General features: G+C 37.4%; 1 protein-coding gene across 1 annotated transcript in view; it reads left to right on the plus strand.

Annotated features, from left to right (window-relative positions):
• Positions 1–25005, plus strand: part of LOC124162589 (nephrin-like) — a 345009-nt gene that overhangs the window by 161282 nt on the left and 158722 nt on the right. Inside the window, exon 3 of the mRNA XM_046539169.1 lies at positions 1287–1495. Within this exon, the coding sequence (XP_046395125.1) occupies positions 1287–1495 (209 nt within the window). The remainder of the gene's footprint in view (positions 1–1286; positions 1496–25005) is intronic.

Here is a 25005-nt window from a genome sequence, read left to right on the forward strand (position 1 = left end):
CATGTAATTGAGAAACTGTCTCTTCAGGCGATTTTTAAAAGTATCAAGCGCAAGGATGCAATAATGAATATATTGTACTCCTGAAAAGGGCTTGAAATTGTGGAATGTGAAGTGATGAATTTATCTTTATCATATAACCAAGGGTTATAAGAGTCATAAAAGGAACGTTAGTAATTGTACATATTTTATTAATAGTCATAGTGTAATCATTTTTAGTCGATTTTAATAACATGCGGCGTGTCACCCACAGCATACAGGATAGACGCCGCGATGTAATTTTTAAAAAATAATTCTTAAAGCTAAGAGAGGATTTATATGAGTAGACGTTTTGGTGTGTACGTCATAAATAAGAGTAGTCACTATATTTACTTCTTAGCTTAATCGAAAAAGCAAAATAGGACTAAATATAGTTGTTTTACAAAATGTGCGCCATCTAATTTACCCTATGTAAAATATGTAGGTAGGTAATTATAATGTCCTAGTTTCCATAAAATGTATTGTTAGATATCGGTAAAAAAAACATACACAGCATCTAATTATTACTTGTATTAACATCGGCAAAATCGTTGAAACATATGGTGACTATTCTTTCCACTATGATATTTTTTCATATGAGCAATTCAACTATTTAGGCAGTACGTTAGAGGAAAACGGATACAGTAGTAAGGACATCAGGAAGAGAATTGCATTAGCGAAGGAGGCGTTCATGAACAGGAAGAAGCTTCTAAGAGGATCGTTATGTAAGAGTTTAAAGAAAAGGTTAGTGAAGAGTTTGATCTGGAGTGTAGCTCTATGGTGCGGAAACGTGGACACTGAGGAAAGAAGACGAGAGAAGATTGGAGGCTTTCGAGATGTGGGTGTGTAGAAGAATGGAGAGGTGAAATGGACGGAGAGGAAAAGGAACGACGAAGTACTGGACATGGTTTTCGAGGAGATCAGCTTTTAAATGAGATACGCAGGAGACAGAAGGTATGGATGGAGTTAGTGCTTAGCGGTGAGGGGATGTTGAAAATTGTGTTGGAGGGTAGAATGTTAGGGAAACGAGGGAGGGGAAGGAAAAGAACAGGATTTCTAGATAGATTGAAAGAGAGTAGGCCTTACAGTGAATTAAAGAAGGCAGTGCTGGAAGGAAATGGAGGCCACCAGATCACTTCTTGAATACTCCATGCAAACCTACCTTAATCGGTAGAATACTATAATAATGTATCCAAATTCAATCTGGCACCGGCCAGACGCACGGCTGCAACAATAACTTTTACAGATTCTTCTCTGTAATTTTTCCACAGTTTCGATGTTCGCGGCCGGGCGTTCGCAAAGGCCAAACTGTGGTCGGACGAGCACGCTTTCGGGCCGCGTGCTTACTTCGTGACGGTGTCACGACCCGCGCAGCTCACCCTCGACGCGGTCATCGAAGAGGACGAGGGAGCTTACAGGTGTCGCGTGGACTTCAAGAATTCGCCCACCCGCAATTCCATCGTCAATCTCACCGTCATCGGTAAGTATACTTCATTCCCATTTTTACCTTGTTTTTCCCCAAAATTTACGACGAGAACAGGTGGAATATTTCAACTCCATCGCAATAACGACGGCGAATCTCAAATGAATTGCAATGGGAAAAAGTTCTGCTCAATCGAGAAGGACGTTTAGGTGGCTATGTGGAAATTCCATTACATTGCCATCTTGGATAGACTGCAACCTATGAACCCCTTTAATATTACCAAGGGATTCAACGGACCTGAATGGTGTATTGTCCTGCGCAGTGGCTATGAAACTCACAAAGTTTCGTGGTTAGATTCCCAGTCCAAGACAATTTTTCTAGTTAATGAGTGCTAAAAGAGGCATGATCTGGAAAATTAACGAGTACAATCCCTCAGTATAAATGTAATGAACAATATTTACAATGTTGTATTAAACTAGCCTTCTTGTTTGTGTCCTATACCGGAAAAAATCTTGCAACTTGACAAATTTTGACCACTTCCTGATCTACTAGAGCACTGAATAGCTCGCAACTGGATGACAAAGCAATTTTCTTGCACTTTTACCATGAATGAAACAGCATCTCGAGTAATACTCAGAAATAAAAAATTTTGTATGGATGTTAGTTCCAAAAAAGGCCACCAAATTCCAGTGTAGGCGCTGCAATCATTACAGGTGCAGAGTCCTCTAGATTGCTCTCTCAACACTACTCTCTCATCATAGGTATTATATGGCAATATAGAGGACTCTGTACAGGTGTATTAAGTATCTTGAGAACTCTGGCATATCAAGTTCCGCCGCTGCCTTGTTATTTCGGTGAGTTTTCATCGTTTCAACCGAGCTGGGGGCCAGGATCTAGGCTCTCGAGAAGCCAGTATTTTAGGCGTAGCCGTTTTCTGCTCTAAATAAACTAATAGGTCTCAAATTTACTTACTTACTTCCTCGACACTACAGCCCGGTATGGGCTTTGGCCTCCCTCAAGACGCCTGTCCATTCTCTCCTGTTCTGCACTTTCTCCCACCATCTGACAATCCTCATAACCTTTATGTCTTCTTCCACATCCTGCATCCATCTTTTCCTCGGTCTTCCTCTTTTTCTCTTTCCATCCATATTTCCATGTAGAATCTTCTTAGGCATCCTTTCTTCACTCATTCTTTTTACATGACCTAGCCAAGCTAGCCGTTGGGTCTTCACAAATCTCACTATGCCTTCGCCTCGGATAATATTTTCTATGTCCTTGTTTGTTCTTATCCTCCAAGTTACCCCATCTGTCACGGGACCATACATCTTTCGCAAAACCTTCCGTTCAAATATCTGCAGAGCTTGCTCGTTTCCAGCGGAGATGCTCCACGTTTCTGCTCCATATGTCACGACCGGTCTGATAAGTGTCTCATAGATCTTGAATTTGATCTCCTTAGATAGAACAGTTGACTTCAGGAGCTTAATATTATCAAAGTAAGCCCTATATCCAGCAATAATCCTCTTGTTGATCTCTTCTGTCATTGAGTTCTTACAGTTTAAATTAGTACCGAGGTAGCTGAAATATTTTAAATTTTCAAAGTTGTACTGCCCAAATGTAACGTTTTGAATCCATCATCTGTCTTCCGTGGTCGACATTTTCATGTATTTCGTTTTTCTGTCATGGATTCTGAGCCCTATATTCTTACTCTTCTGTTCTAAGATTTTGAATATTTCTTTCAGAGAATCCATATTCGGTGCCATTAGAACTATAGAGGATCTCCTTGTCTTACTCCAGTTGTTATCTTAAAGGCTTCACTAGTTTTGCCCCCGAATTACCCCTAGGTTTCAAATTACCATATAAAATATTAATTAGTCATTAATACTTGCTGGAAAATAGATATATTCTAGTCTCTTAGAAAAAAGTGAATATAATCATACAAGTGCACCACAATTTTCGTTGTTTATATCTGAAAAGTTCTAAAATTCACTGCAACTTTCTTATCAGATATATTTGATATTTGCAACCATTTTAGGAACTGTAGGCGGATATTTCCTTCTTTTAAATAAAAAGTGATTTTAAAACTTTATTTTTTATACTGTAATAATATTCATCTTATTTTTCTCCAAATTTACAACTAGAAGAGGAGGGATACTTCTGTCCTGTCGCAAGAACGGCGGTGAACCTCTCATTAATTGCCTTAGGATAAAATTCTGCTGTATCGAGAAGGACTTTGGAAGGGCTGAGTGATTTTTTGGATGCCCAGATTCAGTAGCGTTGACACAATAGATTTACTGCAAGGATCTAACGCCCAAGGCAACGAAACTCTGTAATATTGCCAAGGGATTCCATGGAAGTCTGTGGCATAGTGGCGACACGAAAACCTAAGTTCCGTGGTTTGTTTCCCAATCCAAGAGAATTTCTCCGATAAATACGGACTAAAGGAGACATATTCAGAAAAACTAACTCGTACAATCCCTCCGTATAAACAAATCAAGCGATTCCTGGCTTCTGCCCTTAGGAACAGCATGACGAAACCCAAGATATTGTGTTCACTGCAGGGTCTTATTGGCGATGATTATAGTACATATGTTATTTATTTAAATATAAAGTATATCTTTTAAAGTTATTCTATCGCTAGTTTTTTACACTTCCCAAAATAATACTGAATTTCTTGTTTCGATGTTGACCTAAGCCTCATGTATATGCTCTACCGCCTTGTGTAATCCAGTTTTAAAAACATTGATTATAGTCTTAGCGAAATCTTACGTCTTTAAATGCACAAAACTGAGAGTGATAAATAAAAGGGAGGAGTAACGTTAATAAACGGAGAAGAAATTGCCCATATGGTGGACATAATTGCCACGTTAGTCTGTGGGTAGAAATATACTTTCGAGTCGCATAAAAAATAACCCCTTAAACTCAGAAGGAAGAGATAACTAATCTTCCATAATCCTTACAATTTATTAGCTGGAGACACCAAAATTCTTTGAGGACATACGAAGATATCAAATTTGCGAGTTAAAATTGTAAAAACTGGTTCAATGATGTCAAAATTCCCGTTGCGAAAAAACGGTCTTTAAGAGTATCTAAGAGTAAACACATGATATGTTTTAATCTGTAAAGAAAACGTTCCGAAAATGAGTCACTTTTAGAGGCTCCAAAATTAACTGTATGATAAACTTTTTATCCCCCTCAGCTGCCTCCCACGTGACTTGGACATTACACCCGAAGGTGATCCGACATTACACCCGAAGGTGAAGGGTCAAACTAGGAACCACATTACGGTCAACGAAGAATTTTGGCATTTTTGGTATCATTTTTTTACTATTCATTTTAAATAAGGATAGTACGGGATAATTCCGTTGTATAAATATGGAAATATTTTTAATTTAAGCTGTACTAAATTTGGTACCTTACATTATTATATATTTATATTCTTCTGCTTCATCATTCGATATTTTACGGCACACTCTAAATACTATTATCGTATCTGTCACCAGATCATGTTTATTTTTTATGTCCTAAATTGCAGTTTTCATCTTTTTTCTACATTATGTCATAGTATGGTGCGTGTTTAATCTTTTCCCAAAAAAAATTCCTTTGGTTAGAAATATTATACATTTATTATTTATTATTTGTAAGCTGTGTGACAGTATTACAAAATAACTTTATTCCCGCTAGGGAATCATTTAGCATTTTTCCTCTATAATTCAACCCATATCCAATAAAATATCGAAATATTTAAAAGCGTTTAGCCAAAATATAGTCATTATACAGCTTTAATAACCTGATGTGCGTACGAAAACTTACTATTGGACTTTTATACACTAACGCGTTATTTACCTGCATTTTTACTCTGAAAGGAAGACGTGCATCCATTTAAACAACTAACTTAGCCCTTGTTACATCTTTACCAATAAATATCATTGTTCATTTACACACTCTCGGATTATTCCCACCTCTTTGGAGGAAATAAATATACTGAGGCTCGGCTGTTTGCGTTTCAGATGGAGGTCAGTTTGCGCAAGCGAGTCCGGCGCTCAAATAAATTCAACAAACACGCACGCAATCCTATGCAGCAAACACATGCGTGGGACACACACACACACGCACCCAGGGCTCAAACACACGAACGCACGAACGCGGTGGGATTCACCCCTGCCAAACTCCCTCATTACTTAAGGGAACCTTTTACATTGGTCTCCCCGCCGGTCACTCCTTTCTCTCTCCACCCTACACATTTCCCCTGTCCCTCGAACTCACCTTGGTCCCTTAAACATTTCTCCTTCTATCTCACCCCTATTCCGGACCCTAGTGTGTCTCCCTCTCTCTGTCTCGTCGCCCACGGTCTCGGTCTTCCGGCATGAGCTCGAAATTTGTGGATATTACGCACAGTGTCAACAGGATCGGGGAAGGGTGGTCTCTCCTCCACCCCCTAGACTCGTAGGCCTCCCACAATACATTGGCGTGTCTCGGAGCTCACCCGTTCCCTGGGGTAATGCAAGGGAGGTACTAAAGGAAGGGTAAAGCCCTATAGCTCCTTTCACTCCTCACGAGTTCGCTTGCAGATGGAGAGGCAAAGGGCCTCAGCAAGTAGAAAGGGGTCATGAGAAGATGTGAACTTCATTTCTGACCTCCCGAAAATGCCAAATACGGTAAAGAATATCTCTTTATCGTATTGAGTGAGCGTAGTTTAAAATATGCCAAATAATTTTATGCTGAGAAACCTTAATTAGCCAGTTTGTCTTTGAAGTTATTGGTTATATCATTGCTAAATTATTTACAAGGAAATCATGTTATTATTTCGGTCGAAGCCATGGGCGAAGTTTATCGTTTTACGTTCGAGAGGGGGCTGCAATCCTGCCGGGGTTTCAGAGGCTATGGAACACTACACAGTAAAACGGAGGGTATTCCATAGACCCTGAGTTTTCCTGAAAATTTTGTTTAAATTAGCCTCTGAAAATAATATTTGAAGTACTATCTAGGACTTATATTTATTTAAAACTTTTGATTTCATCATATTTGAATGTACAGGTTCCGTATATTTTTCGGACAAATTACCATTTAAGTTGGGGCGCCAGACTTCCCTGAGCCCCTTAAAACTCCGCCCATGATCAGAGCGTATTGGCAAGCCATGTGACTTTGAGATAAGATCAGCCTTGGATTTAATGAAGTGAAAATTGATGAAATTATTTACGCATTAAGTTTTGATTTCTATGTAAAGGTAAAGAAAAATGTACTAATTGAAATGTGCAATATCTCTGTTTTAGGAGCTGTAATCATGGTCAGTTGTGTAGATAGTCCCTCATTATATTCCATTTTCGTATTTAGTGAGCAGTGTCCAAAAATTAACACTCAAAATTGAATATTTTTTTTCTAATTTCCAATAGTAATTCAAATCGGCCTATTTATAAAATAATTTTTTGCAACAATAATCAAAACTATTTGGACATGAATTGATTTTAGATGTCAATTTTTCATGATGCCTAGTTTGAATATTTTTATTCGCAAGGTCTTTAAGTAACTCCATAAGCAATAAGTGAATTGCTTTATTTATTGTATAAGTTCCGGTCGGATATATAATAATAAATCAAAATACATCTTGCCTTGATAGAATGAAATTTAATAGTCCAATGTTCTTTACTTCCTGCGTATAACATTGACCTCTTAGCAGTTTTCTTCTACTTGGACAGTATTTCGAGTCGAAAAGGCTGTTATCCTTTGGGAAAGGTAAAGCTAACCCGCTAATTTTGTTTCTCGAAGCGTTGAGGAATCTTCTTGTGCAAGGATAAGCATTTATGTGGCATGTAAGTTTCTGCAACCAAGTAATTTCCATAGATCTCTTTTGATAGGTCCTTAAGAGAGTCCTACGTTACAGCAGTATACCTACCTACTCAAATGCAAGGCTTCACCTGAACACGTATTTCAATTGGAACAGCTAAACCGTCTCTCATTTGAAAGTGTAATTATACTGGAAGCGTAATGCCTGATTGGTGCTTGCTCAAACAGCTAATTTTGCTGAAACTTACTGAATAATCCATAAGAATAGATGTTCCTCACTTTTACGTCACTATTCCCATCAATTGTCAAAAAGCTATAAACTTACCGTCAAAGTGAGTCGTCATATCACTACTTTGGATCACGACATGGTATACAATTCCCTGTTATAATTAATACGACGGATTCATGGTATCTATGATCATAAGCATATGGGGCTTTAAATATTTATTAAAAGTCGTCAATGAAGCAATAAATCTCATCATTAGCGACCGATAGGACGAATATATGAGGCGGATTTCTCGAATGTATTGTATTTTTTATCCTGTTTGTATCCTTTTTTAAATTTTGTTTTTTGGTAAAACCTTTTATTTGGTAAAATTTTCATTTCCAATCGTTATTTTTTCAAATCGTAATAAACATGGGAAATTTATGATGCATCAGATTATACGTTAAATACAGTTTCATATTGTCAAATACTGATGTTTGTTTTAATCAAATTATGATGTCTAGGTCTCTTAATTAAGTATCGAAAGAGCCTTTATATTAAGAGACTTCTTTTTTCGACACACACTTAAAGAAAGGAAATAAAATTCACTTTAGTAGTTCGACAATGCTTGTTTATCGAAATCTACCACGGTTTCAATACATTTGTAAAATCATCAAGGTCTAATAAAAGTATCAAAGCTCTCCTTGGTATTAATAAACATTCACTGTGTATCGTATAAAGTAAATTTTACGTTCCCATATCGTTAATCTACAAAGTTGAGCCGGAAACCTTAAACGGCTTTTCACATTTTAACGCAATGACAGCTTGTTACACCACACTCTCTGCAATACATTAGATCCAAGTTAAGCCGCGTAGGAACATAAATGGGAAAACTTCTTCCAGGTCTGAATCGTGGACTCCACGAAGATAGTTGGACGTCAGGACTCACTTGCGCAACGAAAGGGTGAGCTCTTGGCTGTGTACAACGCTGCATGTCGGGGGCAGCCTTATTTTCTTGAAGGCTAGAGATGCGTGCTCAAGACTTCATTGTCCAAAGGGGGAAACACTGGTGAGGTTCTCCAGGGCTCGTTACATTGAATACGTGCCCGTGATTACCATTAGCTCGGTGCTTTGCGGGGTTTCCTCATTACACACCTCTCTCCTCACTCACTTATCTTTCCTTGGTTCCTGAAGGAGGACCAACAAGAGAGGATGGAGAGAGGAAAGAGAACTCGTGAGCCTGCGTGGAGATGAATAATTTGACACTAATACGGAGGAGACATTTGATGTCAAGAGGTTGGAGTGAACCATTAGGAAAGAAAAAAATCTCTAGGAACCAATCCATTGAAACTCGTACGGGTAGTAGAATGGTAGTAAAGCTGACTTCACACGATTATTCTACGAGTAAACACTCTTTTATGCCTCAGAAGATGTAGAGAATACAATGGTTTGATTAGTTCCGTGCATCCTAAGATTTTCAGTGATTAACTATTTTATTTCTCAGTTGAAAATACGGTAAACACGAATGATACATTCACTTAAGTGATTATTGGCTTATGCGCATCTTAGATTTAACCCTCATATGGATTTACGACTTTAGTTACGTCATTGGATCTACGGCGCCGCAGCGGCGCAGCGTTATATTTTGTTATTATCTTGCTAACTTGGCCTTTATTGGCATATTTTCTGATTGACAATGTTAGCTACATCTCTTTCTGTTATTCCTCGCCGTGGTTTGCTAGATTAAGCCCATTATTGCAGAAATTGTACCAAAAAATCTTGAACGCTGCATTCTTTTCATTTTTGTTGCCTTAGTACTCTCTATTTCACTTCCTTTTGTCAGTTAATATCAAATGAAAGATTTAATTCCATGTGTAATGGTTTTTTTAAATACTTTTTTCTGATATGCAGTGCTGAATTTAACTCTGCTTTTAAATGTGTAAATTGTCTTATTTTTTATGCATCTTAATACTAAAAATGAGGACCGAATAAAAGTCATATGGATCCATTTGATATATTTTGCTTCACTGAGTCCACCTACATGTTATAGCTTTGTAGTGTACATAGAAGTCTGAGTTCTTAAGACTAGAATACCGGACAGTGTCATTTTCATGCCATACACGTACATTTTTTTTAAAGCTAGCCTTTGAAGAGTGTTGTAGAATGTAATATTTCGTAACTTTCAAGCATTTTTAGGGCTTCATAAGACGACAGCGTTAAATTATAGGAACCTACATCACGTAATGTATCTGATAGACAAACCACGATGAAAGCATTTGTTAAAATTCTATTAATTTAGTTTGGATATTTTATTTCCATAAAATGTAACATTTACCAAGAAGGAAACATGACAAGAGTTCAATAAAATCTTATTAAATGTATACATCCATACGCCTGCATATATCCAATCTTAGGTTTTTGGATAGCATATCCATTCGTAAAGAGTGTTATAGCGACTTGATTTCATGATCTAATTTTTTTCATCTTGTGTCAACACCAAAAGCTTTAATTTTTATAACTTGTAACGATAAAATGTTTTTTAAATATATTTTTCGAGAATCTAACTAGCTAGAAGCTATTTCTAGTATACCTATGCATATAAATTTCTTTCGATACTTCTAATGGTTATGTGCAGTCTAGTTATGTGCAGTTGTAAATTAATTTTGCTCTGTAGCTACATTCACACTAAAGCACCATCACATTAGGAAATGAAGCGTATAATTCGTAGATCATGTGGTACAAGAAAAGATTTAAATCGGTGGCGAAGAAAACCGAAGACTGTAATTAAATATAGTTTATATCCCAAAATATAGAATCCAATTGATACAAAGGAATTATTATGTAGCAACTAATAATACGTTTCATGTAACTACGCGGTTAAGAATGGAAAATATGTACTTAAAAATTAAACCATCCATGATTCTTGCTGTTATTAGCTAAGAATAATAATGTTGCCTAAGATTTTCAGTCATTGATCATTTTATTTCTCATATGAAAATAAATATATCACTGATGGGATTTCACTTCTTAAATTAAAGAAACGAATATGCCAACGATGTCTTTTCAGAAGTAACTAAATTGTGAGTTTATTAATGGCAAACTTAAAGTTCTTAGACTAGGAAGAAATATCAACGTAATGTGCGGAGAATCGGGTCTACCGTCTCCATAATATATTTGAAACAAATATATTGCTCACCTTATTTAGGGGAGCCAATTGTCAGGCATTATTGCATTCTCGTATTTTTCATTCACGTCACCGGGAATTTATTTACCTTATCAATCACCTATGGGGCACGTAATGCACTTTCAATTTGCTGAATGGAGAAAAATGTCTCAGACAATGAAAAGGGCGCCAGTTGGGAGACTGTGACCCGTGAATTGGCATCGTGCCACCGCAAGAATCAATTGAGAATGATTTAGGGCCATACGGGGTGGAAAAAAAGCAACGGAAGAGATTTTATTCAAAATTCGAATTCCCAGGGTAACCAGCTGCTTTCCGTCGCCCCTTCGAGTGGAAACCATATTCTGCGGCGTTTGCCACCCCGGTTGGTCATTTTGGGAGGATCTGTCAGAGGTGGCAGCCACTAGCGTCCGATTCGAAGAGCCACTTTCATTTTTTTTCCACATTGCCATCCAACCTCAAATATACCCTTATCCACGATGAGGTTTTATCTAAGGCGAAATATTAGGTAGGCATCGTCGTGTGATTCTCCATATGTCGCCGCATTCTCTTCAAATATCACTTTGCAATCGATTGTGGCTCAGTGGCTTTAGGTCAGTTTACCGTTTCTAATTATCCTAATTATCAATCAAACTTTCTTTTGCGAAACAGGGATCTGAATGCTGCAGGTTTTAATTCTACCTAGCTAGGTATTTTTACCTCCTATCGCATTGACGTGGGACAAGACATCTGTAAGAGAAAGCTACTACTTATTTCTAAACATTCTTCCTTCCTTATCCTTCAAATATTCTAACCTCAAATATACCCTAATCCACGAAGGGGTTTTATCTAAGGCGAAATATTAGGTAGGTATCGTCATGTGGTTCTCCATATTTCACCGCTTATTTTTTTTAAATATGACTTCTCCATTTATTGGCGTTGTGGTTCAGTTTCCCGTTGCTAATTTTCTGATTCTCTCTCTTGTGAAACAGGTGGCATTGTAGGCTGCAGGCATGCATACTAGCTGGCTGAATATTTTTACCACAATAGACATGGGACAAGAAACTTGTAAGAGGCAACCACTTATTTTCAAATATCTCTGTGCAACATTATATTCTGGCCTAGTGCAATATCCTACGTGATTTCCTCATCTTATGCAATCAATAAATTCGTCCTGTAATATTATTTTACTTATTATAAATAGCTATGCATAGTTCTATAGATAATAATTGTGTCTCAGCAACGAACTTAGAATAGGTCTCAGACAAAATACTTAATTTTACACCCTACAGCGTTTGTTTTTGAAACATTGAAAGTCTGGGAAAGCAAGGCAGAGGTTTACATAAAACGTCATTCCAAAAAAGGATATACGTGAAAATCGTCAACAATTTTAAGCGAGCATAATGATTCTTCGTAAAAATGTAATATACAATGCCTCATTAAATTGAATAAGTTGGTGAGATTGTGTCTCAACCAAAATATTTGAGCAGAGGAAATATAAGCGCGTACTTTAAACTCCAAAGCCTCCTTTTGTGAAAGATCAGGGTGTTGGAATGAATGAATTCAGAGTCTGGGACAGCTAAGCAAAGGTTAATATAGAACTTAATTCCGAAAAAGGATGTGCGTGAAAATCATCAAAAATATTAAGTGAGCATAGAAATGAATATTTGCAATGCAAAAATTAAATAAATAAAAATATTGGTGAGGTAAAAGGAGCAGTAACTTATCTATTGCATATGACGTTCCATTATTATATCGGGATATAACCAACCTCCTTTACTGCCAAAGTATTTTGTCTCATATATATAAGGGGCATGGAGCTAAAAAAAAAGTAAAAAAAGGATCTTTGCTGAGATGTATTGAGAACATATTTACATTTTTCCCTCACTGCTCACTTTGTTATTCCTTGATTATAACACGTCCACCTTTTCTTCTTCTTCTTAATGCTCTTTAGTAGCTCTAGAAATCTAGCCTTCGTCATTCCGACGGCACATGAAAATCTTGTCCCCCCATCACTAATTCAATGTTTGAGAGGACGGTTTTATCGCGCTTGTACCGAATTCCATTCCCCCGGCTTTAAATGCATCCGGTCCTCATCTGCGTCGACTAGCCGAATTGCCCGGACTCTTTCTTTCCTGGAGAAAGGAAGGTCGCGGACCGGGACTCGAGATAAAAATTTTGGACCAGGCATGATCGCTTTTAACTTCGGCGCGCGCACCATATATATTTGCCCTGCCCCGGATGTCGTTGGAAAGGCGGCAGAGTGAGATGGGGAAAAGGGGGTTAACTGTGGAGCCAAGGCCTGTGCCCAGGATTAAAGGAGATTCAGCGACAGTTAAAACCGGATTTACGGAATGAATTTGGAAACGCGCGCGAGCAAGGAAAATGGGATTAAGAGATAAAAGGGAATGCGATAAAGGCTTTTTTCCTTGAGCTTTCTCTTCTCACTCTTTTCTGTTCACATCTCCCTCCCTCCCCGGTAAATAAAAAACAAATGCCGGTAGATATTCATCGTGGCGTGATCAAAACTCGCGATTCCTATCTGGGAGATGCGTAAACTTTGTGTTCTTCTCCGGAAAACAAATATATTGCAAGCTGACTCTTCCTTTGTATCCGGGAAATGCAAATTACTTTTTTACTCGCGAGGATATATCCTTTTACTTCCAACATGAACGTTAATTTCTTTGTAAAATTGCGTGGTTGCATTAAATATCGATTGTAATTTATTTAAAACTTATATTGCCCAAAAATGTATCCTTCTATCACTTGTTATAAGTAATATGAAGGAAATGAAATGGATCGTTTATTCATAATATGCATATAATGATGTCTGCATTACAAATCGATTGCAATTTATTTCAAAATGGTATTTTCTAGCACTTAGCCTTCTATCGCTTATTGTAGCTCATAAAAATTTAATTAAAAGGGTCGTTTATACGAAATATGCATATTAACGTAGCATCATTTATACTGATAATTAAAATTACAACTTAAAAACGCTTCCCAAAAATCTATTATATCTAAAAATGGGAGCCGTTATCACCTAAACTATTAAACGACCGAAAGCACGACCTAAATTAAATTTACCTTTGGAGATTATTTGCATGATGCATTGTTCAACTAAAATATGAAATGATGAATTTAAAATATTTCTGTAATTTAATTCATCAAAAACAAATTTAATTTTGCAGCAGAAAATATCTATGCTCATGTTCTGTGTTAAAGTCGAAATGTTAGCACACTATGACAGAAGAATGTATTCATACTGATCATGAAAATATCTATGCCCATGTTCTATGATATAGTCGAAATGTTAGCAGAGCATGACAGAAGAGTTGGTGCATGCATTGCATTCCTCTTTCATCTGATGGTTTTTCTACCTAGAAAAAATTATTATCGCTTCCATAAAAGATTAAAGAGAGACATACGGGTGTATTCCGCGTGATGCATCTGAGATTTCCCCGACGTTTCGCGACCGACTGCTGGTCACTTCTTCAAGAGAATGGTGCCGGAATTTGGTTCTGCAGCATTTTTATTTCAGGTGAGAGAGGTGGTCGGAGGGGGTGAGGAGTGAGGACTGGAAGGGGAAGATGAAGAAATTTTGTGGATGACTGGGTTCCATGTATTGCTAACTCTCAATCCGGTGTCTCTGTTATGATTTTTTTTATAATTATGGCTTCGCGGATGTGTCGGGATTTGAAACGTTTCACCTTTACGATGATTCTAGATTTTTCGAAATCGATCCAGTATCCCGTGGCTTCGTACTCCGCTACTGCTGACTTCGTAGGGTAACTCAGTCGAATGGCCCGCTTATGCTCCTCTAGTTGAGCTTTGACTGTTCGTCCAGTTTCCCCGATGTCTTTCTTATCGCAAGTTCCGCAGGGTATTTCGTACACTCCTTCAATTTGAATTGGCTTCCCGTCCTTGACATTTCCCTGGAAGTGTCGTACCTGGGTGTGTGGTTTAAAAATGGCTTTTATGTCAAACTTCCGTCAGGGCAATTTCCGATTCATCACGCGGCAAACACCCGTATGTTTCTCTTTAATCACCATGAAAGTTTTAATCACGAAATGCTTCCATAAAAGGTTTAGAAAAGTAAACTATGGTGGGTAGAGACTCGGAGCAATAGAATTGTTAATAAATATGAATTCATTACTTGAGTTAAGGGTATTTATTTCTTCAGTCTTTTTTCCAGTTCGAGATTCAGGTAAATTAGGTGAGAAAAATAGGTAACAGTTGAGATAAGAAATAAGGAATTTTTCACCATTAATATTGCCATGTAATAGGTTAAGTCATTGTTCGATTTATTGAACGAATGCCTATTTTATGATTTACTTCAACAGATACTGTCTTACGAAGATTTGTTGCATCATGATGGGCTATGCAAGTATGGAATATTATTTTTATATATATGAATCCTGGACTAGCCTCTAGGTTATTATTTTTCAATTCCTGGATTCAGGGAAATTATGTGAGATATTTCGGTAGTTGAGATCATAAATAAGTAGTTTTCCACCTTTAATATTACCATTTAATACGTAAATTCATTGCTCCATTGATTGAACCAATGTCTGCGTTATAATCTTCTGCAGTAGTGTTGTCTTACGAAACTTTGCTGTCCAATGAGGCAAATATGTAATATCATTGCTTATAAATATAAAATCATTACTTGTGTCTAAGTTATTTATTTTCTATGTAAGGATTCGGGTAAATTATGTAGGTATTTAGGTAGTTGAGGCTATAAATATGGAATTTTTCAACTTTAGTATTGTCATTTAATAGCTCGAGTCAGTGATCGATTTATTGTACTTTATAATTTTTCACAGCAGCCGAAGTTATATTGTCGTATGGTGACGGGTGAGAAAAATACGTAATAGTATTGTTAATAAATATAAATTCGATACTTGCGAGTAGGTTCTTAATTTTCCCTGAGCGAGATTTAGGTAAATTAGGTGAGATATTTAGGTAACGGCTGGGATGAGAAATGATAAATTAAAAATAATAAATGTTTTGCATGTAATATTGCTATTCAATAGGTTAAGCCGTTGCTAGATTTATTGAACGAATGTATATGTTGTAATTGTCTGCAGCATCTGCTGTCTTACGAAGCTTTGTCGTCGTACGATGATGGGTGACACAAAGCTTCGGCTATCCAAGTGTAAAGTGGTGATGAAACTAACTTTACGGCCGAATCACCCCAACGGATCAGCCGCATGTTTCACCAAACCGTGAATCCCGCGTCCATAAAGAGAATCACCCAACGTCACCATTAAATGAGCGCGCGGTGTCGCGTTGCCCCACATCCGATAGGCCACGTGCTGATTTTATTTTCGGGCACGGTTTACTGTCTAATCCATTAAATCCCACATTCCCCGGCTTTCACCACGGCAATTCAAACTTAAAATGCGTGTGTCGTATGCATGTATTCATATTATTTCTAGATGCGCCTTGATTAAATAGGACTTTTTTCTTTTTCCTTTCCGAAATAGCGTTTTGAGCAAACGCTTCAGCGCTAGAGCCAGGCGCTGTTTGCAACCATGGTGGATAAAGTTCATCTTCCTCGCGGCTTGACCGCATTTGATTCAAAATTACCTACCTACGCTAGTTCAGTTCAATTAGCGCCGCTCTGTGTAAAGAAAGATTTGTAGCTTGGTTGCCGCATAGCACCAAGAGCGATTTTCAATCGGAGGTCATTTCAAGTTGTAGTACATAGCTGGATTACTTATCGCATTTTTATTCGTAATATGCTGGGCATAAACTAAATTCGTTGCCAAGATTCTTTACAGAAAACACAGTTTTTTGTTTGCGTTTGGCGATAGGTTTAGCAAAATGTCGAAAAAATTGATAGTTGAAAAAGGTAAGTATGCCTATGCCCTGTTGACAATTACCTCTAATTCAATCAATAAATGAATCCTTAATAGCAGAATGACAACTTGTCCAATTTATGATGATTTATATTTTTTATTATTTGTCGATAGGTGCAAGGATAAACATTTCCTACCAAAAGGAAACATGTCATGGTAACATTGAGTATATGCTTCCATAACACGTTTCCCTTTAGTAAGAAACGTTGAGTCTCCCACCTAGAAGCAACTTAAAGAAGAAAAAAGAAAAACCGTCCATTTTGGACATGATGCACGTGGACTAGCATCCAATTTATCTTAAGCACTTTGCGTGTACTTCATTTCGAGAGCAGTGAAAGATCAAATTAAGCTGTAAAAATCACTGATTTGTGTAATAATATTACTCATTTTATAAGTAAAATTTCACATTTCATTTATAGGCACTATTGCATTGCCATAATGTGTTTCCCATTATCAAGTAGAGTTATATTTCCACTCGTCGAATCGTTGTTACTGACTGATTAGGGTTCCAAAGAACCTTAAATACATTTAAAAACTTTGTCATGGCCACACTGAAAACAAGAAATGAGTGAAATAAATGTGGTTATGAAAGTGATACTTAAGAATAGAAGTACAATACGCAAAATGGACTCAATCAATTGTCCTCCTCTCCATTTCCCTCTATCTTGGGTACATTTTTTGCCACTTATTACGACTTTATTTTCAAATGCAAAGCGGAAATTTTTAACCGTGACTACTGCGATAGTAAATATTATCACCTTTCCTTGGTCTCTAGTTCATGTTATCCCGAAGAATAATAGAATGATATAAAGATAGCCCTAAATTTCGAGTTACAGTTGAAAACTTTTCATCTAAAGAGATTCATCTATATTAAATATGTGGGGTAACGTCTAGTATTACGTGGTATTTAGTAAAAGCAACTCTTTCTTTATTTTTCTTATTCTTTTCCTATTCGCATCCTTATTAAAGCTGCAAAAATGAAAAGACAGTAAAGATATTCTATACTTATTCCATAAATTTATGACGGTTTGAGAGATGTGATAAATTTCTATTTCCATCTTTATGATTTCTCAAGTCAAAGTGATTAATTTTTCAGAACCTTTTTTGCTTATAAATATACCGTTCCTATGTGATGATATATTTGAATTTTATTCATTAACATTCTTCCCATGGTTTTATTGATGTTATAGGGCTATATAACTCAGACACTATAATGCTTCGTAAGGGCAACGTTGAAAATATTTTTAAAAAATGTAAATAAAATATAAATAAAATAATTGAGAACACTAAAACTTGCTAGAAGCAAGACATGTGTAATATATTTCTTCGCTTGTTTACTCCTCCATTCTTTCATCTACTTCCCATAATATCTTCAATTTACAAAAATTTTATTAAATTCATGGCGAAGTTAGTACCTTCGGTTACTTTAACATGGATTTATCCATATTTTATGTTTAGTAGATTTTTATTGGAAACCCTAATAGTTCAAGCAATTTTTCCCGAGGTCGCGTCGACAGTTGCAAAATAAAGATTTTACGGAATGATGGTAAGTAATTATCTTCTACAAAAGTTGGAAAATATTCATTGGTAAAATAATTCCCATGGGTGCTAAAAGATAAAGTTATTCGTAGTTTATATTTTATAGATTTTGAGTGGAAATCTTCTAGTCCTAGCTAATTTGCCCGAAGTCGCGGAGATGGGTTCATATATTTTTTTACGGAATCATGGTACGTAATTACCTACCTTTCTGAATGCGTCTAGCGTACCACCCTCATTTCCCCTGAGCACTTGAGGGCTAGCCATACACGTGTAGAGGAGGCCTCGGATAGCGTCCGGCCTTTCTTTCCTCCCTCGTAAAACGGTGCCTCTCGTCATTTAGCGAGGACTTAATAGCTCGCGAGCCCTCGTATATAGCCCGTCGCTCACAGTCCAGCTCGCGGAACAATGACGTTGACGGACAGGTATCAAATGGGATCGAAGTGCGCGAAAATAGAGAGACATACAGCGTTGCATTCAGAGTGAAGGCTTGATGGATAAGTGTAGCGATGTGGGAAGTGTTGCGGAAGTGTGGAGAAGGATGTGTTGGGAGCTGGTTACGTTGGCCTGTTGACCGGTGTGTCAATCTGGACCAAGTATGCGGCAAGCGGGAGCTATAAACTTATGCACCCTACCTCTATGAAGCCATCTTCTATATCTCTCAATTAGTTCCGAAATAGACAACTGGCCAATGGCCATGCTTGCTTAAAACATTTCCGCCCATAAGGCTTTCTGCTTGCGATTATTATATATTATAGTAGGTACGTTGTTGTTGTGGTCATCGTTAGTGATCAATTGAAATATTTTTGTGATATATCAACTTGTTTGATCTCCCGGGGAATGATGCCTTGTAGTTGAATTCGGCCACCTGACATTCACCTTCTGCCTATATATCCCGGCCACATTTCTTCTCACGTCGCTTGCCCAGAAGACGAAAACCAGCTCGGTTTTCGAAACGCCGGCATCAATGGAGACCTTCACCCGGTGGACAGCCCTAATTCAACAACAAAATATATACTTGTTTCTTCAGAATAACCTGTAGCCATATAGCTAAATTCGGTGATGACGAGATCATTATCAAGTGTTGTTCATTTTCTACGAGTGACCTTAATGGATAAGATCAATCTTCAGGGCAAGCATATTTATTGGATGAAGGAAAGTTAACATAATCTATGCATTGCCATTTCCTATCTCCTTTTATGATACTATCATGAGACTTACAGGCAGTCCACATTTAATATTCGTTTGACACCAGAAATGGTTCCGTCAGTGGGCACATTAGAATAAATTTTAGTCATTCAAATTTGAAAAAATTTTCCTCAGCATTTTCTCGGATGTAATATTTTATACAGGCAGATGTTTATAAAGGTCTATTCCGATTCTTCCTCAAATTTTCAAATACGATTGCGTAAATTTTAAAGGAGTAATTTAACGCCGAAAATATGAAATAATATGACCAATGAAGAGAAAAAGATGCTCATAAGTGAGAGGAGTACTATGATTTTAAGTTTAAGAGACCACCTCGTTTGTGTAAAAGATCCGATTGGCCTTATGACTCCAGGAGTTAATAATATCCTTTGTGAGAGTGGTGATGTTTACGTGGGGGAGACTGGACAAACAATATCTACTCGACTCAAAGGACACCAAAGGCATTTCCGACTTGGTAAACCAGAAAATTCAGCTATGGTCGAGCATAGCCTGGGTGAACACCATAAAATAAGGTGGGATGACGCCAGAGTTTAATGGCGATCGAACCAAATTTGGGATCGTTTAACTAAGGAGGCTATATAGATAAGACTGAAAAATAAATATGTTACAGAGATACCGGATATTCGATCAGTAGCTCTTGGAATCGAACTCTAGAAAAAATATGATTGCCAGAGCTAAGTTTACGCTGGTCCACGGTCCTCCGCGACAACAATCGGGACTTGACCAATCCCGCCCCTCCTGGTGCTAACAAAAGCTTCAACGGTCACTCCAAATATTTATTCAGTAGCCTTGAGAATGGGTGACGAGTCGGAATCCGATACGTCGGCGCTCTTAGAATACATTACCCGTGCGGAAACCCGAGAAAAATTTAAATATGAGTGAAGTACTCTTAATCCGCGCGAAGCCTTAGAATGAGTCTTTAAAGGAAAACTCGGAAGAAATCATAAGGTTATTCACATAATGATAGGTTTCACCGAATCATATGTGCCATGTCCAAGTATTAATGTAATGATTCCTCTACACATATTATGCGTCGCAATATTTCTCGTAACAACATGATATCCCTTTCAGGGCTAATGAATCCTGAAAATTTGTGGTATTGCGAACTGAAAATACCCTCTTTCATTAGATTCATTACAATCCCTCATTTTAACGAATGACCTAAATAAAATATAAAAAAAACAGTGCGATTCGTCGAAAACTGTAACGATAGAAAAAATGGCTCAACTTAGCTTTCGTACAAGAATAAATTTGAAAGTCGCTAGAGACTCCGAGGCTTCGTGACAGACTATGATCATTTGAGCAAATAAGAACGGATATTTTTCACCGGCATGGCAGTATCAATGTGGAACGCGTTCACTGCCAGGGGATACTAATTTGGTTCTCGCAAATTCTTAAACAAACACAATAATTGCAACAATTGAACTAATCAAAAAACGGATAAATTTAACATTTTTCAATTAAGGTACACATCTTTTTGCACTACTCAAAATGTTATTTAATGCTGTTTATCATATGACTGAGATTCTATTTTTGCAATATTGCCTACACCGATTGACCGCATCTTCTTCAATTTCTTAATAATGCATTAAAGTCCTTAGGAAGAGCATTTACATGTTCGAACCGTCGGCGAACAGAAGTATTTTATTTATAGACCAACGTATCAAGACAAATATGTATAATTAATGTGCTAATTAATTACTTAGGTAACAAGAACACTTTCCATTTATCAAATTTAAGGCTCAAGAAAAAGAATTACTGGTCAGCATTTTAACGGAACACATGTAAGTATTCCATAGCGGTGCCTTCTCATATTCCCGTGGTAACACTAAAGTTGAGGTTTCAATATCAGTTACGGCTTTATGGTACTACGCATTCACCTTGAGCATCCTTGTATTTTTATCTCTAAGACTGTACCTTACTAGTTGTCTCTCTGCCAGCACCGTCAATGAATAAAAAACGCCTTTTCCGCAACACACTGTGGCAAGTAAATATATTTAAATTTATGGAAGATGTGTTACAATTTTTAATTTAGAAACTAACTGTGAACCAAGAGTTCATTGAGTATATATGCTTGCTTAAAATTCAATTTTTTTTTGTATTTAAAATGACCTCTTTGGATCGAAACATGTCGTCCCAAGAAAAAAAACAAGTGGAAGTCAACGAAATCTTCTTTTCATTTCTGAACCAAGATCCCACCAACACTACCCCCTCACTCACAAAAATCAAGTTTTAAAAGATAGCACTCTAGCATACCCAAAATCTTCAATAGCGTATTTCCTTAAGCTTTTTCGGGACTTTATCTTTGCTAGACCCCTTCCCTATTCCATTTAATAGATGACAATCTCCCCTTCAAGTTTTTCATTTGTCCCTCCGACCTGTGGCACGCAACAATCGAGCCGATGACAGCCCTCTGACGCCCACGGAGTGACATCAAACATTTACGGAGCAAATCCCGCGGAGGAAATTGTTTGCGCCTAATCCAAACATCTACATTGTCCTGCTGCGCCAGACCAATAACCACGGGCGGGTGTAAAGCCTTGGGCATCCTCTTCGGGAAACCATCGTCGACGCCAATGGAGGTAAATATAATATTTCGAGATAAAAAAGTTGAGGCGAAATAGTATAGACTCCAAATATCCTCGTACGAGATTTTCCACGGGAGAAAGTGGAATGACGTGAATATATTCAATAAAACACTAAACAGCTTATTTCCGTTTATACGAAGAAATCAATAAAATAATTCACACTTCCATTCATACTTCGAGCTTCATATGCATTAAATGCACGACTCAATTTAATATATTTAAAATCACCATTGAGATGAAATTTAGACCATTTATCTAGTTGAATAGTGTTTATAATTTCTATTCCTAATTCACCTAACATTAATTTATTCAAAGACCACTATGTTTTAACTTATTTCGAAAATTAACAAATTTATTACTAAAATATTTAGTAAAAAAACGTCAGAACAGTTTAGATAGTGAAAATAAAAGAAGCCTCATAATTATCTCTGGTCAACAATCCTAAGATTGGTTTGACGCAGCTCTCCATTCAAATTTGTTACTATCACCTATCATTTTAACACTTATGTATTTCTTCTCTTTTACCTCCATTTTGCCTGTTCCATATATTTTGTGTGAGATCTTCCTTTTCCATTCTTTCCATCTACTTGTCCCCCCACGATTGTCTTCATCAAGTCATTAAGTCTTAATAAATGGCTCATAAGGTTGTTCCGTCTTCTTGTCAATGATTTCATGAGGCTTTTCTCCTCCCTACTATTCTTGGGACTTCCAATGTTATTTATTTCCAAATTTAAGACATTCGCCAGAAATTTGGCGATAGAGCAGCAGTGGCGCCGACTCCATGGGGCCTGAGGGGGCCCGAGCCCCCTCAATAATTCAAGAAAATAATTAAGTTATTATGCTTTGTGAAATCACAAATATATTCGTAATTTTTATTTCCCATGTTTGACGATAGTTACCCTTTAAATAAATTTAACAATGAGTGTTGAAACAAATAATTATAAGGTTAAGCAGGTTAACTGAATGAAGTGGTGTGAATCATGGTAGTGTTTCGGTGCTGCGACACACTTTGAATTTAACCTCTTCCCGGGGCAAGATATGGGCCGATATGGGCCCCCCCAATATTTTTTATAAGTCGGCGCCCCTGTAGAGCAGTAATAATTCGTAACTAATTTATGAACGAATATGCGAGATTCTAGATGCCATAACAGTGAAACCAGGTTATATAGCATCTCTTGCGGATGTAAGATATTATTCATATTAAAGCTCGAAATAATTCATTTTTAGAATGACTTATAATTTTAATTTTGGTACTTTTAAGCAAATAGGTATCTTTTACCGAGGACAAGATTCTTATTTAAAAAAACAATTTCCAGGCACTGCAGCAAAATCCCTTTCATGGAAGCGTTTCGTGGTAAAAAAAATCGTACCAAACGAATGCGTTAGTAATTCCCATGATTATCCCGAATGTCCCTCGTTTTAAAAAGTCCCCTGTCCCCTAAACATGCGGCTCTTCTTCCCTCACTCTCCGAAGTTGGCAGCAGGGTACAGCAAACGAATGCTTTTCTCTTATGCCTCATTCACATTACGATGGTTCCAGCCGTCGTCGGAACTATCGTGCATTCACACAACGATGGTTAAAACCTGTGCTGCCCTCTACTGCTGACATCTAAAGTTAACGGGAAATTGACGGTTAGCAAAGCTGTTGAGGTATACATGGACAAGATATTACTGTGTTCAGCGTGTATTTACCGAATAATTTTTCTTCCGCCCATATTCTTCCTTCCAAGGACAAATCCATGAAATGTCCATGAAAAAAATAGAGCTACACGAGCTTTTCGCCTTTCTCTTGTCGCTTCCGTTTCCGGTCTCCCAGCGCCTAACCATCGTAAAGTGGCAACGTTCGGAACTACGTCAACTATAGTCAGAACTTGCATTCGCACGGCTAGTTCGGTCAACTATCGTTAGGACAACGGCTCGGACGATCGTAATGTGAATGAGGCATTAGCAAACTTCCTCTCCACTGTAAAATTTCCGCGTGTCGAATTGATCCCTTTCGTCAAGAGCGTACTTAATCGTGGTCGGAGATTAGTGTGAAAACGGGCAGTAAGGTCATTCAATTATACCCAAAATCTTTATTCATCGAAAAGATTCGATGAATGGAAGGGAATGATAAGATGTAAAGAAAATATCGAGGTGATTTTTTTATTCCTTTCAAGCGAAAAAACGCAAAAGTCGTCTCTTTTCATGAGCTGGTGATGTCTTTTGAGCTTCGGGTTCTTAGCGTGTTCAGAGAAAGCCTCACATGTAGGGAAGAAATCACTCATAAGCGTGTAAACAACAAATAACCGCGCGAGACCAATGCTCGCGGCCGTGAGGTAGGTAAGACATGTGACTTCCTCGAAAAAAGCCAGTGACATCATCACCTTATGTGAGAACTTAACAAAATATTAGTTTCTGTACTTATCAATCTCCATCACAATCGATAAAAAAATTATGAACATACTCACTGTGTCTGATGTTGGACGAGAAAATTTTATTATGTAATACGGATAGTTCTAATCTAAGAGAGAGAGATCAAATTTTACCATTTTTTAATTAAAAAATTCCAAATATTCTTCTCCAATGATTCTACGTTGACTGACGGCCACAAAAAAGTCTTTTCAATACTTATTTCGTTTAAATTGGATTTTGAAGACGCATTTCAGATTCTTATAGAAACACCTACACGTGTAAATAGAGGGGAAATATTGATTATTGCTAAAAATTTACATCGTTTCGATAAAATGCTGTGATCAGGAATGACAAAATTAGCATCATTACCATCTCAAAGAGCTCAAAACTAATCGGAAACAGGAAGATAAAAGTATTATATTATCAACACTGTATGTGCTCTATTTCACCCTGATAGTTGTTGTTTATGATAGCAAAAAAACCTATTTTTATCGATACTCACAGGAAAAATGTTGGTCTGGGATTGCACAGGAGCGGAATGGCCTCCTTAATTGTGATCAAAAAGCGGAGGAGGGGTTAATTTTATGATGGCAAACGGAGAGACTTTAATGCCCGAGATACGCTCTCCTGATTCTTCACTACGACGATGTCCAGTCATGTTAGGCGGTGGTCCCGTTTTTGCGTGGTGTCGGTAATGGGGATTGAAGACGAGTGAGTGTGTGTAGGCTTTGGCCAATAGGGATGGTAAGGGATTTAAAAGTTGTTTGCGCAAGGCGGATGAGGTTCGGGCGATGTTTTCCCTGTTCGTGTGCTCGACCCAGTTTGCTGCT

Source organism: Ischnura elegans, chromosome 7 (assembly GCF_921293095.1).
Source record: "Ischnura elegans chromosome 7, ioIscEleg1.1, whole genome shotgun sequence".
NCBI lineage: Eukaryota > Metazoa > Arthropoda > Insecta > Odonata > Coenagrionidae > Ischnura > Ischnura elegans.